Raw genomic sequence first — 15,839 nt, 5'->3', positions numbered from 1 at the left:
CTGGTATGTCATAAATGTATAGATGTAGCAGTATTGTCTATCTGTATGTCATGTGTGTCATATATGTTATGATGAATTGAAAATGGGGGACCCTGATGTAAACAAGACAAAAGTATTTCTCTGGTCTGCATCCCCTTAACAATTGTGTGTATTGAGCCGTACTCTATTGTACCCATTCTGCAATTCTGTTAATAAAATGTTCAATCAATCAATCAATATTTAACGATTGCAGAATGGGTACAATGCAGTATGGCTCAATACGTTGAGCCAAAGACGTTTGTCTTGTTTACATCATCAGGGTCCCCCATTTTCAATTCATAGTGACATTTATGGCATAGGGACATACTACAGTCTACAGGTATATAGTACTGTTACATTTGTGACATATACGATATGCAAATATACAGTAATGTTACCCATATATCCTGACAGAGATTACACATATGATGGGGAGGAGACTGTACATTAGGAGGGGGTGGGTGGGTGGGAGAAAATATACAGTACTGTTACCCATAGATCCTAACAGAGATTATATACATGATATGATGGGGAGGAGACTGTACATTAGGAGGGGGTGGGTGGGAGAGAAATATACAGTAGTTACCCATAGATCCTAACAGAGATTATATACATATGATGGGGAGGAGACCGTACATTAGGAGGGGATGGTAGAAAAAAGATATACGGTGGGGAGAGAATATACGGTGGGGAGGAGACTGTCTACAGATACACCTGTGTGAGACCTATCTTGTTACCCTGCCATGTGGTGGACAGACTTCTCAGACCTCGCAAATGTGTAACTCGCCCAATAGACTGCAGCTGCAACCGCGGAGCGAGCCTCCGGAGCGAGCGGCGTCCTGTCTCTCGAGTCGCTGAGTGATGACTCTGCTTGGCGCGGCGCGATTTTTTTTTCTTCATATTTGGCGCCTCTGATTGGCTCAATTTTGTTTAAATGTGTATGCATCTACAAATCATATTATACCAGGTAGCCAATTCCGTCAGACCGCAAATCAAATGGACGGATCTCCCCAATCAAATTGACGGAAATCCGTCTGGAGACGGAATGCTTTAATGCATGAGGCAGTCATATTCCAGCACGGTCTTTATTAGTGTTTGCGCTGCCCAGGCAGCAATGGTTAATAGATATCATATCCGACATCACCGTACGTGTACACGTCTGTCAGCCTGTCTCATAACACGCTTCCCTCGGTTTAGTCCATTTTTCCACATTTCATGGGGGTGTTCCATTACCGTATATGGTTAATCGGGGCGGTTTTGGTATGCAAATACGTGAAAGTGTGCACGAGCCTTAGCGTAGAAGCAAGGTGATATTTATCATGACAGGTGTGCGTAGGACCTGTGTACGCACGTGTGATAAATCCCATTTTTTTTGTGCGTGCACACATTCTAAATTCTGTGCTTACGTGTGGAAATAGAACATTTTCCAAGAAAACTTGATAAATGAGGGCCCAGGGTTCCACCCGTGTGGGAGGTTTTAAAATGTCAAATGACCCATCTCAAACCTTGCCCTCTTTTCTTGATCCTCCAATCACAACTATTGCTTCCGGTCCGAGGGAAAGCAACAATTGCGATTGGAGGATCAGGGAAAGAGGACGGCACTTGAAATAGGTCAATAGCAGATATTTGTGCCAATATTCAACATCTTTAAATTTGATGATTATTATGGACAAAAAATTCAAATGCACTTGCGAAACAATGACAAAACACATTATCGAACAATCAAATGAATAAAGGAAATGTGCAATGTGGTGTTAACAAACACTTCAACTAAGTTCAACTTTAGGTAGAAAAAGAGAAAGTTGACAAGCAAACAAGACGCCGTTTTCCTCTTGAAATGCTGAAGATGTAGGTTATGTACACATTGTACAATACGTGAATATATTACTTATAACATGCGCAGATTAATGTCCCATGCAGCAAGAAAGAAGAGCGATGGATGGGGTCTCTGCAGATAAGTACACCCCCTAACACTTGAGCAATGATTGAGAGGGATTATATTTGTACGAGTCTATACATTGTTCTTTTGGATCATTCTACTCCTTTAAAAAGGGGGTAGTTCAGATGTTTGGAACCCTAGTCATATGATGCTGTAGATCGGTCCTTTCTTAGCACAATCCATGCTATTTCTCAGAACAGTTTGCCACAAACCAGTACAAAGTTAATGGGGGTCACACTCCTGTCTGTACAATCAGACTGTGAGGCTGCTGAGATGTACTCTGTGCACAGTGGAGTGAATCTCAGTGAGGCTCAGCCAGCTCGGACAGACAGCTTATAACAAAGGATATTCTACACTGGGGAGTATTTTATTGCAACTATCACTGTGCAAATGACAGGAATGGTGGGAAATTACATAGAACACAAAACTCCTAATTTCTTGATATTGGTGTATCCGTCAATAGAAGAAAGACGCCAAAAAGGCCTTCATTTATTGTTATTATTAATAATAAGATGCCGTTTGTTGAATGCGCTATACTAACCAATGGATGAGGCGAAGACCACTCCAAAGCCCACAGCCAGGGGTCCACCCATGTTGAGGAACTTCTCGCTGGGGGCGCACATGGCCACCGTGGACAAGCCCCCCACTATGCCTGCCGTGTACCAGGCTGCCCTCATCACCAGTGGTCCTCCCAGGAGAGTAAGAGGAGCTATGACTGCGCCCATCACACCTGTTCAAAAACACACATTCAACATTTAGTTTGACGTAAACCACTGCAAGACTGGCGGCAACGCAAGATAGATCTTTAATTTTTTATCTTTTATCTAATTATGTTCATTTTCTTTAACTAGGTCAGAGTCATGACAGGCCTACTTCATTCCTGAGAATTACAAATATAGTTTATATTATAAGAGGAGTTGTGTACAACTGCACATGACTGCCCTCTAGTGTTCAAATTAACCAAGACGCAGAGAAGAGGTACAAGGCTAGAATCATTTGAAAACGGTTGCTGGTACTACATCACAGTGACTTTGCACTGGACAATTACTGGACAATATCTCTCAAGTACCTGCGTGGAACATCCAAGCGAGGTGTTTCGGCATTGGGCTGTGCTCATACGAAATGGACCTCACCAACATGCCGGCTCCAATCATGGCAGCAAAAGTTGCTCCAATTGCCTGCATACAATAACGACATAGTATTGAGATGAAATTACCATGTATTAAATGACAAACAATCAATGAATAAAACAATAGAACACTGCCAATATGGTGTTTATAAACACAGACAAATCAATATTATAGCAACATCTGTCTGTTCACTCTGCCGCCATCTTGATATTGAGGAATGATGTGTAATGCAGCGTTTCCGTTAGAACATATTCGTGCCGGTCTGGGTGTCCTGCAAGATTTCTATCACCGGACATATTCGAGATATTCCGGTCAGAGTTTTAAACAGCAGTCTATTATAATCACATTTTTATGAGCTAACGAATTCAGTTATAATTGGACATGTGTATTAATTACATCAAGCGAAGAATGAGAAATTGATTTGCAGAATCAAATTACTATCTCTCGCCTCTCAAGTTAGTGCGATACGCTACCAGCATCAAGCTCCCGCCCCGCAGGCTCCCGCTGCAGCAGCTCTGTCACACGCACCCCCAAATGAATCTCGAGTCGACATCGCTTCACCTCGTTGTATCAGACACGTCACACATATCATAATGTTCAACTTCACGTATACAGTCATTAATATATTCCAAATAAAATAAGTCCCTCGATACTCCGTGCTGCTGCTGACTTGAAATAAAATAGACCGCGTATGTGGGCAGTCGGTCCGACACTAAACAGCAGTCTGTTATAATCACATTTTTATGAGCTAACGAATTCCGTTATATTGGACATTTGTATTAATTATATCAAGCGAAGAACTGAGAAAGCAGAGAGACGGCAACATTATCGTGGTTTGCGTGACGACTCTCTCCACCTCGCAACGACTTATTTGCAAAGAGTATGGCGCTGCAGAGCAGCTGATTCAGTGTTATTGGCTCTTTTCTGGGAACCGCACAGCAGCGCCCCCCACCCAACATTGGCTGAAAATGGCTGAATTGGAGTACTGCTGGAATACTGCATTGTGCTGTTGTTGCTCTGGCTCTGCAGCTTCACAAAAGTTTGCACACCCAGCACTAAGCTCTCGCTGACGACGTCGTTGTCATTATTAGAAGCAACGAGGAAACAAATGTAATGATCGTTTCGTTCATCGCATAGGCTATTTAATTTTAGCCTATTTTAATACAATTCAAATAATCAAATTGTGCTTAGACTCAGGGAATTATTTTCACCGGACATTAAGACCGGAGAGAGTAAATATGTCGGACTTCAACAGATTTTGCCGGTCAAATACCGGTAATTACCGGCTAACGGAAACGCTGGTGTAATGACCAGATTATTCAGAGGCAACAACAGTCTTTGATTAAACAGAGTTTACGGACAGAATGACGCAACATGGCGATACCTAAGGGTCGGGGGGGGGGGGGGGGGTAACCGCCAGGCGCTACCACCCCTGCCCGCGACACCGAGTGAGCGGCGCACGACCAGAGGGGAGACTTCGAATCCGTGTTTCACTTTCGATAACGAATGCGTGCTTGCCGAATCCCAAACAATATTCATGCTGCAAAGTCATCCTCTAAAGATAGACATTTAGACTAGAGGCAGGCTATATGCTATAAAGAGTAGACTACTAAAAAAAAATATATATATATATAAAATGCATTCAAACTTTTATTTTTATTTTTTCTTGCGGTAACCGTGGCGGTAGGAAATATTTTGCAAATTTGTGCGGTAAGTAAAACATCAATACCGCGGCAGTCATAGATATAGTTGTTTTTCTTTCTTATGTACACAATATGTAAATGAGGGGAAGAGATACCATCCAGGAGCCTCGCGTCATCAGTCCCATGAGTGCTGGGGTCCTGCTCACTGCCATAGCAGACAGAGCTGTCATTCCAATGCTGCCTGCAAAGTACATGTAAGTGGAGTGGATCCTGTCCTTCACGTACTGCGGCCAGATCCTACAGGAAGGAAAGAGAAAAGAGAATGTGGACCTCTGTGGAGGGGAGGTGGTCCATGTGGACCTCTGTGGAGGGGAGGTGGTCCATGTGGAGGGGAGGTGGTCCATGTGGACCTCTATGGAGGGGAGGTGGTCCATGTGGAGGGGAGGTGGTCCATGTGGACCTCTGTGGAGGGGAGGTGGTCCATGTGGACCTCTGTGGAGGGGAGGTGGTCCATGTGGAGGGGAGGTGGTCCATGTAGACCTCTATGGAGGGGAGGTGGTCCATGTGGACCTCTGTGGAGGGGAGGTGGTCCATGTGGAGGGGAGGTGGTCCATGTGGACCTCTATGGAGGGGAGGTGGTCCATGTGGACCTCTGTGGAGGGGAGGTGGTCCATGTGGAGGGGAGGTGGTCCATGTGGACCTCTATGGAGGGGAGGTGGTCCATGTGGACCTCTATGGAGGGGAGGTGGTCCATGTGGAGGGGAGGTGGTCCATGTGGAGGGGAGGTGGTTCATGTGGACCTCTGTGGAGGGGAGGTGGTCCATGTGGACCTCTGTGGAGGGGAGGTGGTCCATGTGGACCTCTGTGGAGGGGAGGTGGTCCATGTGGACCTCTGTGGAGGGGAGGTGGTCCATGTGGACCTCTGTGGAGGGGAGGTGGTCCATGTGGAGGGGAGGTGGTCCATGTGGAGGGGAGGTGGTCCATGTGGACCTCTGTGGAGGGGAGGTGGTCCATGTGGACCTCTGTGGAGGGGAGGTGGTCCATGTGGACCTCTGTGGAGGGGAGGTGGTCCATGTGGACCTCTGTGGTGGGGAGGTGGTCCATGTGGACCTCTATGGAGGGGAGGTGGTCCATGGGCACGTTCTACTGGAGCCCATCCAAGGAATTCAATACTGGATATGTGGGGCTGATACCAATATCGATATTGTGGAGTATGAAAATTTAGATATTAATATATCGGCCGATATTTGCAAACATTCTTAGCACAGATTCTTCAGGGTCTCTTCTTTTGACTCTGTACTCCAGGACATTATATTTTAAACGGAAACGTGTTTAGTCCCTTGTTTGAGCTGAATCTGGGTTTAACATGATTTGTGGAGCTCCCTCTGGTGTTGTGGTCGTGGTATTCACTGACCTTTGGGAAGTATTTTGACGTGTACATGGGTACCTTAGTCGTATAGTGTATCTTGTAGACCAGGCCCATTGCAAGTTGCTGTACTCTGTCGTCTACTCTAAGTCATCCTAGGTTGTCAAAGTGGGCAGGGGTGAGGTGGGTTCTAGGGGTAAAGGTCAAGTAGAAGTCTGACCAGTTTGTTTTGTGATGTTTGTAATCTTGTTTTTAGCAAGGAACACTGTGTTTACATCCATATCGGGTGAACCGTGTAGGAATTGTAGCCCTTTGTATACATAGTACCCCCATTTTTGAGAACCAAAAGCAATTGCACAAATAAACATAATTGCAATTGCTGTATTTGGTGGCTGTAAAATGTTCATCTTACGGTGAGAAAGAATATGGGGACATTTTCCATCTACATATCATACTATTCAAGAGCATGTGTGAATATAGCCCACATTCATATGTTGAAATAAGCCCCAGATTGGCTTTAACAGTAAACGTTAACTGTTACTTACACTGCTTTCTCAATGGCACCGACTTCATTGGACATGCCGAGTCCATAGAAGCAAAGGGCGCCGAGGCCGACAACCGCACCGCCAGCGAGGATTATTCTTCCCATGCTGTCAACTGTAGTGAAGAACAGAGAACATTCACACACAACACTATCAAACACATTCTTTGATTTTAATGGTGTCAGGTTGGACAGTCTGGTGTGTGTGTTTCACATGAAGTAATTGTTGTGCCAGTAGAAGATATAGCTTGTTCTCGTTAAGAAATAGAACAAGGCCAAAAGCGACCATACGTGTGTCATTGGGACATTGTCTTGTTTACTGTGAATTAGTGATGAGATTTAAGGCCCTGTGAGGACAGCTAAATTAGGCTGAATAACACTACAATTAGATAATGACATGCAAACACGTTGGTGATGTTCACATGTGTAAGAAGGAACACTCACTTCTGATAGCTGTGTTTGTTGCTGGCTGAAAGGCTGCCTCGCTCAGCTGCTCCTTGGCTGCCTTTCCGCGGCGGAAGCCAAATCTGGCTTTGGTGGAATAACCCTGGTGAAATAAGAATGGCCATGCCAGGTTTACTCATGTCTGTGCAACACCTGGATATGTGCTTACCGTCTTCTCCAGTCAGAAAAGAAGATAGATACCAATATGCAGGTCTGACACTCAACTGGACACTTTCCATCCTTGCTAGTGTTGCTAATGCATCATAATATGTAAATAATTAGGCATGCCATGCACTGGTCGATATCTATAACAGATAATACATTTTCTATTATGGCCGATACCCAATATTTACCAGTATCCAGTATGTGGTCTGTATAAAAAAATATTTCCTACCATAATCCAGTTTTGCACATACTCAAAGTGTTAAGATATAAAAACACTAACAGGAAAAATAATATATGTATTTCAGTTTCAACAGTCAAGTCAAGTCAAGAGTTTTATTTGTCACGGCATACAAGCATACAGTGAAATGCGGGGGGTCTTGCCCGCAATGATTGTGCAATAATACAATAATAAGAATAGGATGAGAATAAGACATTTGTGCAATAATACAAGTAATAATACAATAATAAGAGTAAAGACATAACGGGTATAATGTACATAAAGTTTACAAAAAGCATGGTAAGACATGCTAAGGTCCTGCGATAGTGCAATACACTGTTAGCTACGGATGAGGCACTGGGTCTTATGTACACTACTATACTATACAATCTACAGTTATACTATGTGTCCTTATGCTAGCTTGCTATATCCTTCTGTTTACTATACAATAACCACTCCCGTTCTTGTTTTTAAAGTGACCTTTCATTTTGTAAAGTGACCGTTTAGTGTGAGCGTGTGCAGCATGTGTGTGTGCTAAAGTGACTGCTAGTGTCTGAGCGTATACAGTGTGTGTGTTGTGTGTGTGCTCATGTGTGCTTGTGTGTGGAGAGTTCAGTGTTCAGGGCTCTGATGGCCTGGGGGAAGAAGCTGAGCCGAAGTCTCTCTGTCCTGGTTGCTGGAGTGTGCAGGCGTTTGCCTGACCGCAGCAGAATGAACAGGCTGTTGTTGGGGTGGTGAGGGTCTTTCATTATTCTGCAGGCTCTGGATTTGCACCTCCTGTTATATAAGACCTGCAGGGTTGGTAGTGCAATACCCGTAGTCCGCTCTGCTGAGCGCACCACTCTCTGTAGGGCCTTCTTGTCCTGTGCCGTGCTGTTTCCATACCAGGCAGTGATGTTTCCAGTCAAGATGCTCTCTACAGCTCCGGAGTACAAGGACTGGAGTATCTTCCCTGATACTCTGAACTTCCTTAACTGTCTCAGGTGGTAGAGGCGCTGCTTCGCCTTTTTTACGACTGAGGGCTAGATCCACAAAGAATGGATTGCACGGAGCAAGTTGCACCCTTACTTAAAATTCCTTATGAATTGAAAATGGGGGACCCTGATGTAAACAAGACGAAAGTCTTTCTCTGGTCTGCATCCCCTTAACAATTGTATGTATTGAGTCGTACTGTATTGTACCCATTCTGCAATCTGTTAAATAAAGTTTTCATTCAATCAATAAATCTGCACAGTGATTAGAGGTTAGACTACAACAAGTACCTGTGGCTTCAGCAGGGTGGGACAGGCCTTCAGGGTTGAACATCTGAGGGCAGGAGTCCCCTGGGCCAGCATGGGCCGTAGGGTCCTCAGGCAGGTCAGCCTCGCCACCAACATGGTTATATAGCTGTGGAATCAGCCTGTAAACAGTGAAGATATAACGTGTGTAAAGATAACAGTAGTCATACTTAAGACTTTCTATCAACATCATGTCGCGCTTCTGTGGTTCTGAGAGATTGTAAACATAATGTCTCTGATCAGGTTAAGGAGCTGCCAGAGAGTTAACAGACAGTAGGGTTAGAGCTACATCACTAATATAACATATATATATATAATAACAACATGTCTCTGATCAGGTTAAGGAGCTGACAGAGTTAACAGACAGTAGGGTTAGAGCTACATCACTGATATAACATATAATAACAACATGTCTGTGATCAGGTGAGGTTAAGGTTAAAGCTACATCACTGACATAACAACTATATATTATAACAACTGTGGCGCAGCAGCTAACGGCAGCTCTGGGCTCAAGATCAACATTACGAATTGTTCTTTTATTTCAGCTCACGGAAACCAAATAGATAAAAGTGAAACACACGTCGTAATTCCATTTACTAGAAATATACACGAAGCATTCGTTATTGTTACATAGTACATATAGTTCCATTAAGTGAGTTATTGTTACAGTACATACCAAGGGAGCTTCTTCTAGTAGCTTCTCGTTCACCTCTCTGGGAGTACAGTGTGACGCACGTTAGTGACGCAGGTTAGTGACGCACGTTAGTGACGCAATAGACCACTGCACTTCCGCGTTACAATGAGCTCGTGAGGAGATTGCGGGGGAGGGTCCGTGTGCGTGTTGCTTATTAACAGCGGAAGAGTGCAAAAATGCTTCCGCCTTCGTCACCGCACGCCACTACGGTAATGCGCCTTTCCTTTCACGCCGCCGTCATTATCCTGCGTGCCGGCTCAGTCTATTGTGTATTCAAATAACGCACCGGACTGCGGCTTTACGTTTGACGGTTTATTTAATCCGCTCCACCAGTGCACAACACACACACACCATCTCCCGTTACCACAACGCTTTACGGTATATCACAGCAGTGTCGCAACATTACCGTGCCATCTTAAAGGCCCGGTGAACACCGTTGTGATTCACATACACAACATATTCCCCCCCCCCACAGGGAACCCCGAAGAACATCCCCATACAGTTTAATTCATATTTAATTCATACTAACAGTCCCTGCAGCCTACCTAGGTGAACCGGGTAGACTGCCAGTCACCGACATAGTCTTGTGGATTATTCTGCCACGCAACAGACTATGCTCTGACTAAACCGGTCAATGAATAAATATAAATAATCTGTAACATAAATAGTCTATCTCTCAAGTAACATAGTCTCTCAAGTAGGCCGGTCTATTCCGGACGCGGACTGGCCGTGCGTCCCGGTGAACCTGGGGCTCGACCGGCAATGGCAATGGTGAGCCCCGCTGGGCGCGGTCTGGAGAGGCCTCCAGGTGAACCTGGGGCTCGGCTGGCAATGGCGGGCCCCGCTGCGGCTCATCTGGCAAAACCCAGTCCTCAATGTCCAGCTCTGAACCCTCCCTGGACTCGGGGTCCGAGATGGGGTCGTTTGCCACCTTCTTAAGCCGGTTTGCGTGCCACCGTGATCCATCGGCCAGACGAAAGGTGGCCGGGCCCAGCCGGGCCGTGACCCGTATCGGCGCCGACCAGAAGGAGAGCAGCTTGTGGTCCCGGTGGGGACGACGAATCCGGACCCAGTCTCCTTCTGTGAAGGAAGGCGCTTTCACCCTCCGCCTCCTGTCGAACCGCTGCTTCATTCGACGCTGAGCATCTGCGACCCTGGTGCCCTGGCAGGGTATCACTGCCGGCGCGATACTTGCCGGGACCCTCAGCCGATCCAGGGGAAGCTGCAACTCGCGTCCCATCATCAGGAGGGCTGGGGAACTGCCCGTAGTTGTGTGCGGCGTTGCCCTGTAGTGCAGCAGAGTGCGGAGTAAAGCGGCTGAGAACGGCAGACCCTCCGTCAGGTGCGCTCTGATGCCGTTCTTCAATGTCTGATTAAACCTCTCCACCCCCCCGTTTGCCTCCGGGTGGTAGAAAGCTGTACGGACGTGGTTAATCCCCCTGGCCTCCATGAAAGTGGCAAAGTCAGCAGAGACAAACTGCGGCCCATTGTCCGTAGTGAGGGTGTCTGGAATTCCCCACCGGGCGAACAGGGCGGAGAGGAAATCCGTGACCACACGGGTAGTCACAGACCCCGAGGCGGCCACCTCCGGCCACTTGGAATGGAGGTCATAGGCAACCAGGAGGAAACGCTGGTGGTGTGGGACACCATGGAGCTCCCCACAGATGTCCAGCTGGATGTGCTTCCAAGGTGCGGGTGGCCACGGCAAAGGCTGCAGCGGCGCTGTGGTCGGCGGCCCCGTCTTACCGCTGAGAAGGCAGGCTGAGCAGTCCCTCACCATTGTCTCTATATCCCGGTCAATGCCCGGCCACCACACCAGATCCCTGCAGCGCTGCTTCACCCTCACGATGCCCAGGTGCCCCTCGTGCGCCATGGCCAATATGCGTGCTCTGAGGTCACTGGGGATGACTGTGCGAAGCCCCCGAGCCACACAAACACTGCTCCAGCAGGACAGCTCATCCTTGACCCGATGAAAAGGCGCCAGCACCTCCGGGACCTTCACGGGCCACCCCCCCCTGATGTAGGTGCGGAGCTGGGCGAGCGTGGAGTCCCCCTCCGATGCAAGCTGAAGGTCCTCCAGGGAGACTGTGGCCTGGAGCGGGCCGTGAAGCTGAAGGACAAGCTCCGGTTCCATTGGATCCGGGCACGTTTTGGGTGCTGGGTCAGGGGTGGCACGGGAGAGCAGGTCAGCCACTACATTCTCCCTGCCGGGAGTAAACACTGTGGTGAAGTTATATGGCTGGAGCCTCTCAGACCAGCGGTGAATCCTCAATGGCTTGTGGCCCGACCCGGATGTAGCGAGCAGGGCGGTAAGAGCCTGGTGGTCCGTCCGCAGCGTAAAATGTCGTCCGTACACGTACATGTGCCACCGTTCACACGCCCAGACACAGGCCAGAGCCTCGCGCTCCCCCACCGAGTACTTCTGTTCCGCTGGGGAGAGAGCGCGGGAGGCAAACGCCACTGGGCGCTCCACGCCCCGCTGGACCTGAGACAGCGCAGCCCCGATCGCCGTATTGGACGCATCACAGGTGACAAACGTCGGGCTCGCCAGATCGAAGAACGCGAGCACTGGTGGTGAGGTGAGCTGCGTTTTAAGTTGGCGAACAGCGATAGAGCAGGCTGGGGTCCACTCCCAGACCGCGTCCTGTTTCAGGAGCCTCCGAAGCGGGGTGGTGGTTGTGGAGTATTGGGGAAGGAAGCGAAGGTAGTAGGCTGTCATCCCTAGAAACGACGAGAGCTGCGCTGGGCAGGACGGCTCAGGCAGGCGCAGCACGGCCTCCACGTTAGACTGGAGCGGGCTGAGGCCATCAGCAGACAGGCGGAACCCCACAAATTCGATGACTGGGACAGAGAAGGTGCACTTGTCCCCATTCAGCGTGAGGTTGTGACCGGAAAGGACGTCCAGCACCCTCGCCAGGCGCTCGTCGTGGATGGCTGATGTTGCACCATGGACCACTATGTCATCCAAAAAAACGACCACGCCCGGGATGCCGGCGAAGATGGTGGCCATTATTTTTTGAAAACAGCTGGGGGCTGAGCTGAGACCAAAAGGCATGCGGGTATACCTAAACACTCCGACATGTGTCACGAAAGCCGTAAGGTAGCGACTGTCAGGATGCAGTGGAACCTGCAGGTAGCCTTGGCGAAGGTCCAGTTTGGTGAAAACAGAGGAGCCGTAAAACTGTGCCGCCAGTTCCTCCACTGTGGGCAATGGGTACTTATCCGGAATCACCGCTTTGTTCACCTGCCTGAGGTCGACGCATGGACGCAGTCCCCCTAATTTCCTTTTGACTATCACCAGGTTGGAAACCCATGGTGAAGCGTTGACGCGCTCGATGATGCCCGCATCCAAAAGCTTCTGCAGCTCGGCGGTGACATCGTCGCGTAGGGCGAGGGGCAGGCGGCGCAGCGGCTGGATCACCGAACGCACCTCCGGGATGAGGAGAGGCTGGTGGTGAAACGCAGTGAGGCAGCCCAAGCCACTAAACAGAGCAGGCCAGCGCTGGTGCCAGGGCGAACCCACAGACAGAATGTCAGCCCCTGTATTGTCCACCAGGGAGAACCCAAGCCCACAAAACAAATCGTAGCCCATGAGGTTGGCTCCCTGATGAGACACTTGGAAAGTGAATGAGGGAAGGGCCTTGGTCCCGTAGCACACAGTGAAGGTGATTGTGCCTGCCATTCCTATTTTAGAGTGTCCATACCCATACAGGTCCTCTGCGTTGGCGGTGAGCGTCCGGCGCGGGAAAAGTCGACGAACCGTGGAAATGTTCAAAAGTGACTTGGAGGCCCCCGTATCCAACAGGAGTGGGAGAACCACCCCGTCCAGTTCCACCGTGCACCATTTAAATGCACGAGAGGTGGCGTCCACCGAATGGATGGTTGTCGGCGTAGGTGGACGTGGCGAGCGTGGCGGCGTGCTATCAGCACCGGGAGCAGAGCGGCAGACCCGGGCGAAATGGTTCTGCCTGCCACAGCGTTGACAGCTCTGTCCCCTGGCAGGGCAAACTGGAGCCCGGCTGGGGTGTGATGCGGAGCCACAATTTCCACACACGGCCCGGCGTGCTGTTGACGCGGCCGTACCCCGGCGTGCAGCAAAATTTACCTCCAGGCTGTCATCCGGGAAAACCGGTTCGGGAAACTCCCCGGACGGTGCCACTGTTTGAGTCAACATCAGAGGTTTGGGGAAAACATTACAGGGTGCTAGCTGTGCTGCCAAACCTGCTGCTGACTCGAGATGGAAAGCGATATTAACAGCCTTTGTCAATGTCAATTCATCTGGCATCATTAATAGCTTATCCCTGAGCTTAGGGTTGTTAGTATGTTCAGCTAGCTGATCCCGTATCAGTTCATCTTCCATCACTCCAAATTTACAGAGGCTAGCCAGCCCCCGTAGGTCAGCTACATAGTGGTGGATCGACTCACCCACTTGTTGACGTCGCTGACGGAAGACGATCCTCCGGAGCATGACGTTTTGTGGAGCAGCGAAATGTCCCGACAGCAGTGTGACACAGTCCGCATAACTCGGTGCAGCTCCGAGAGTCCTAAAGATCCGTTGTCCCTCGGTTCCTAGGTTGTGAATGAGCAGGGCTCTCTTCCGAGCAGCGTTAGCGTCGGCGAGCCCGACGGCTATTATGAACGTATTAAACGCCTCCAGCCAGTGAATCCACGGAACCGGTGGCTCGCCAGGCAGGGCGAGGAACGGAGAGAGAGGTGCAAGTAGGGAATCCATAATCCCATCCTCGTCGCCAATATTGTGTATTCAAATAACGCACCGGACTGCGGCTTTACGTTTGACGGTTTATTTAATCCGCTCCACCAGTGCACAACACACACACACCATCTCCCGTTACCACAACGCTTTACGGTATATCACAGCAGTGTCGCAACATTACCGTGCCATCTTAAAGGCCCGGTGAACACCGTTGTGATTCACATACACAACACAGTCCATAATAACAACGCAACACTGGTTACAATGTTGGCGGAAATGCCATTATGCATTAAAGTGCAGCTTGGCTTAGAGGATAATGTCTTGTATGAACTACCAGTAATATAAATAATATTAACAACAAAAATGTGTTCCATCTTCATGTCAGATGATTTTCAAAAAGGAAAATGTACTACGCCTCTGTCGTCTACTCTAAGCCATCCTAGGTTGTCAAAGTGGGCAGGGGTGAGGTGGGTTCTAGACCCATGTTACTGACCAGACACTCTATATCAGTGATGTCTGTTTACTGCAGAGTGGAGGGACTGGGAGACTATGAGCTTCAATGTTTTTTTGCCCCACTTCATGTTAGCTCAGTAGTGCTCAATCAATCAATCGATCAATCAATCAATCAATCAATCAATCATGTACCTCGGCGCAGCTGAATAACAGTAGGAGTGATCGCCTGCTGCGTCCATCACGTGTATGGTGATTAATATGAACCAAAGCGTGATTAAATTGAACCAAAGCGTGTTAATATGTGTCGAACCAAGCGGGGATCTCATGCGCATGCGCGCATCTCGCGGGCACCTCGCGAGCACGCCGGTGCACCTGGGCGAAGGAAAAGGAAAGGCGCATTACCGTAGTGGCGTGCGGTGACGAATGCGGAAGCATTTTTGCACTCTTCCGCTGTTAATAAGCAATTATTAATTATTGCAGAGCCGTATAATTAAGAGTTCCGACACTCCCGCCCACTTGGTTGTTAGTAAAGCGCCTCAGGGGGGCGTCTCTACAAATCGTAGCTCCAGTTCTGCAGACCCCTCTCTGATTGGTTGAGCTCCATTTCTGCAGCCCCCTCTTTGATTGGTTGAGCGAAGCCCCTCTCTGATTGGTTTAGCTCATCATGCGGTAAAAGGCGGATGTAATGTTTCGCGGTTTATTCATAACGTTATGCACATTTCACAACACAGCCAGCTGTCATAAACTGTACATTGTAACGTTATAGGTTTATTCACATAACGTTATTTCACGTGACGCGTTCAACTTGTTTACACTCCCCACTTACTGAAACTGTACCATGACGCACTCCCCACTTAACCCAGTTAATGCCTTAACTAGACAGTTACAATGTAACATTTAGATTAACACAGTTTGCCTAACTAGACAGTTACAATATAACATTTAGATTAACACAGTTAATGCCTAACTAGACAGTTAACAATATAACATTTAGATTAATTAACCCAGTTAATGCCTTAAGAGAGAGAGGCTGGTGGTCAAGTCAAGTCAAGAGTTTTATTTGTCACAAGTTGTTTATTTGCATACAAGTTTACAATGAAATGCGGGTGGTCTTGCCCGCAACGATGTGCATAATACAATAGTAATAACATATAATAGAATCCAATAGAACGACATTGTGCAATAAAACAAGTAAACAGAGTAGGGCATATCGGTATTTGTACATGAGTTATTTACAG

The 15,839-nt window shown here is 48.2% G+C and overlaps 1 protein-coding gene across 1 annotated transcript in view; it reads right to left on the bottom strand.

Annotated features, from left to right (window-relative positions):
* The window catches only part of LOC311246316 (growth hormone-inducible transmembrane protein-like), a 38,217-nt gene extending 28,722 nt beyond the window's left edge, over window positions 1-9,495 (bottom strand). Inside the window, exons 1-7 of the mRNA XM_084338481.1 lie at window positions 9,417-9,495; window positions 8,726-8,862; window positions 7,082-7,184; window positions 6,642-6,753; window positions 4,886-5,027; window positions 3,027-3,135; window positions 2,499-2,687 (exon numbers count right to left, since the gene is read on the bottom strand). Of these exons, the coding sequence (XP_084194607.1) occupies window positions 2,499-2,687; window positions 3,027-3,135; window positions 4,886-5,027; window positions 6,642-6,753; window positions 7,082-7,184; window positions 8,726-8,839 (769 nt within the window). The 5' untranslated portion in view covers window positions 8,840-8,862; window positions 9,417-9,495. The remainder of the gene's footprint in view (window positions 1-2,498; window positions 2,688-3,026; window positions 3,136-4,885; window positions 5,028-6,641; window positions 6,754-7,081; window positions 7,185-8,725; window positions 8,863-9,416) is intronic.
* Between the last annotated feature and the right edge of the window lie 6,344 nt (window positions 9,496-15,839).

Source organism: Notolepis coatsorum (genome assembly GCF_963971535.1).
Source record: "Notolepis coatsorum genome assembly, contig: SUPER_1_unloc_1, whole genome shotgun sequence".
NCBI lineage: Eukaryota > Metazoa > Chordata > Actinopteri > Aulopiformes > Paralepididae > Notolepis > Notolepis coatsorum.
This window is presented reverse-complemented; position numbering and strand designations above follow the sequence as displayed.